The 2,848-nt window shown below is 38.2% G+C and overlaps 1 protein-coding gene across 1 annotated transcript; it reads right to left on the bottom strand.

The window, feature by feature from the left end:
* Positions 1–1,224: 1,224 nt before the first annotated feature.
* LOC132037170 (mitogen-activated protein kinase kinase kinase 18-like) lies at positions 1,225–2,600 on the bottom strand. Its single transcript, XM_059427639.1, has one exon. It carries the CDS (start codon positions 2,418–2,420, stop codon positions 1,389–1,391), a length of 1,032 nt encoding a protein of 343 aa, XP_059283622.1. The 5' UTR covers positions 2,421–2,600; the 3' UTR covers positions 1,225–1,388.
* Positions 2,601–2,848: the final 248 nt, after the last annotated feature.

Below are 2,848 nucleotides of genomic sequence, written 5' to 3'. Positions count from 1 at the left end.
GATATGGCGGGATAAGAACGGGGAAAAGGGGAAGGGTTTGGCGGTGACGGTGGTGAAAAGGTCACGGCATTTCGGAGCTCGGTGGGCGTGGTGGCGGCGGCGGGGTAGTGGGGAGAAAGAGGGGAAAGAGATAGGAGAGATGGGTTGGAAGTGAATAGTGGGATGAGTATTTATTTTTTGTGTGTGTATATATATATATATAGTTACTAAATGGTATTAACACATAAATATTTGCTATGAGAAGTAATTAAATTAAACTATAGCTACTAAATGTCAATACCCACTATTATTTGTTATATCATGTAGTTATTCCAAAAAAGAAAGGGTGGCAATTGTTAAAACAAAGGTGAGGTTATCACTTTTGCACAATTCATGAGCAATGTTATATATTTTGAAAGTACCAAAGTGAGGGCATGTCTTTTGCGCAATCACAAGATTATGCTATTAATTTTAGAGATAATTGTAAAAAAAAACACACCTCATAAAGTGTCACTTTTTTGCGAATTTTCTACCTGAACTATTAGGTGTTTGTGTTCCCAACTATCACCAACTACTTATCAAAACACACTTCAACTAGTATCTGATGGTGCGTGGTGTACAATTTTTTTTTTTTGGTTTAAAAAAGGTGCCAAATGACACTCCACACGGATAATTAAAGGGAGTAATTGGGAAAAAAAATGAAGAGATAATGATCAAAAATGCACATGAAGTATCACTTTTTTGCGAGTTTCCTATCAGACTTATCAAGTGTTTGCTTTTCTTGCCTGAACTAACACTAACTTTCAATTTTTATGAACGTGTAAGTGGTGTAACTGCATTAGGTTAGGTGCCTAAACCAATTGGTAGACAAGACTTGGTAGTAAGAAATCATGTCCACATACCATTTAGTTGCATCTTTCTTTGTCTACTTTCTATCTTAGGTTTTATCTCTTTCCTTAATCTCTTCTCTTTTTCGATGTGTAAATTCTTTAAACCACTAAATTTTAAAGTTTATATCAGTCCTTTTACCAGTAGTAGTCATGACCATCTCCAAATTTTCTTTTAGCCTCACTTTTTAACCGATTGCAAAGATCTCAGTAACATTATTTCATTGATACTGTGAAACCCAATATTGTTGGTCCGCTACTACGGTCTCAAGGGTGGTTTTCGACTTGGCGGGAATATTCCTTATGCTAACTTTATGCCATGTGGTGTTAAGTATTAACACGTTGTCCTCTTACAAACTTAGCAAACTGACAAATGCCACTTAGATGTTTAAATATCAACATTTTAATTTCTCGACAGTTCGCAAGAGATAACAGAATTTTTTTTAATATCTTGTAGGAATTAATGGATCTGTACACTATTGTCTACTACAAAATTTACAGCAAAAGTCATTGTTCCATGAGTTATTTACTGCTTCTAACTGTGATCCATCTCTCATCATCATTCCATCTCCAATTCAATTCTCCTGAATTCGAACCCAATTCTGTTACCCTTTGCAGTGGAGAGTCCATTGAATTTACTGTTTGTATTGAATATTCCATAGTTTCCGATTCCTCAACCGAATTCCAAATGTCTTGATCAAGAATGCTTGTTGGAGAGCCTGTAACAAAATCTTGATTTGCCATCAAAATCGAATGGGCTTCTTCAAGAAATGGATGTTTGAGGAGCTCTTTAGCCGTCCATCTTTCCCTTGGATCTCTTCTCAAGCATTTGCTTAAGAAATCCTTTGCTTGTAAAGACAGAAACTTTGGAATTTCAGGGGATTGCCCTGAAAATGCAATTTTGTAAAGCAATGAGGCTGCATTTGTCACATTAGTCCACGGGGATCCACCGGTTACCATTTCAATAATAGTACATCCCAATGCCCAAATATCAGCTGGACACCTTTGTTCTTCCCCACGCGCCACCTCTGGTGCCATGAACATCGGCGTTCCACCAATTGGCTCGGAGGTAGAAGCAACCGCACCACAATCTTGCTCTGCCGGATCATCACACTTAGCACAACCAAAGTCAGCAATTTTGACACCAGTTTTACCTAACAAAATGTTCTGTCCCTTAATGTCACAGTGTACTATGCCCCTTGTATGTAGGTACTCTAATCCTTGTACAATTTGCTTGGTATAATACCCGATCAGTGGCTCTTTGATCCGACCACCCTGTTTCCTAATTTCATCGGAAAGTGTCCCATCGGACATGTAATCCATCATTAGATTGAACATGAGTTTATTGTTCTCTTTGGTAACATCGTACCCCTTGTAGGTAACTATGTAAGGTGACCTCAATTTGGACAGAATTGTTTGCTCTTTTTGCAAGAAGTGCGACTGGGATAGCTCCACTGATTTGACAGCAAAAACATCATCGTAGAAACGTGACTTGGCAACGGATACTGCGGCAGATGAGCCGTGGCCTATAGTATGGCCTCTGGTCCAATCCATACAATAAAAGAAGAAGAAGAAGAAGAAGAAGAAGAAGAATTTGTAAGAACTAAGAAGTGTAAGAATTTTCGAAAGTGTTCTGTTTTTGGTTTGTTCGAATCTGCAAACAGAGTATATATACTCCTATAATATAAGGTGAATTTCTAGAATTTCAAATTAGTTGGGTAGAGCTTAGGTGGCCTCTCTCTTTTCCCTTACTATATAGAGTTTGAATTAACGGGATCTACAACGTGGCGAAATGGCTGTGGCCATACGGCAGCTTGAGTAGGCTGGAGGACTACAATTACTTGCCAAATTAGGTTGGTCGCCACGTGGAATTTAATCTTTAAATTTACATTGACTGATATAAGTTGGATGGTGGTAGATTGGATTGTTCTGTACGGGAGTATAAACCACTTTTGAACATTAACAGTGGGGGTTAGGGAAGA

The sequence above is a fragment of the Lycium ferocissimum genome, chromosome 11, assembly GCF_029784015.1.
Source record: "Lycium ferocissimum isolate CSIRO_LF1 chromosome 11, AGI_CSIRO_Lferr_CH_V1, whole genome shotgun sequence".
NCBI classification, from domain to species: Eukaryota; Viridiplantae; Streptophyta; class Magnoliopsida; order Solanales; family Solanaceae; genus Lycium; species Lycium ferocissimum.
The sequence above is the reverse complement of the archived record's forward strand: the minus strand, read 5'-3'. Positions and strand labels throughout refer to the sequence as shown.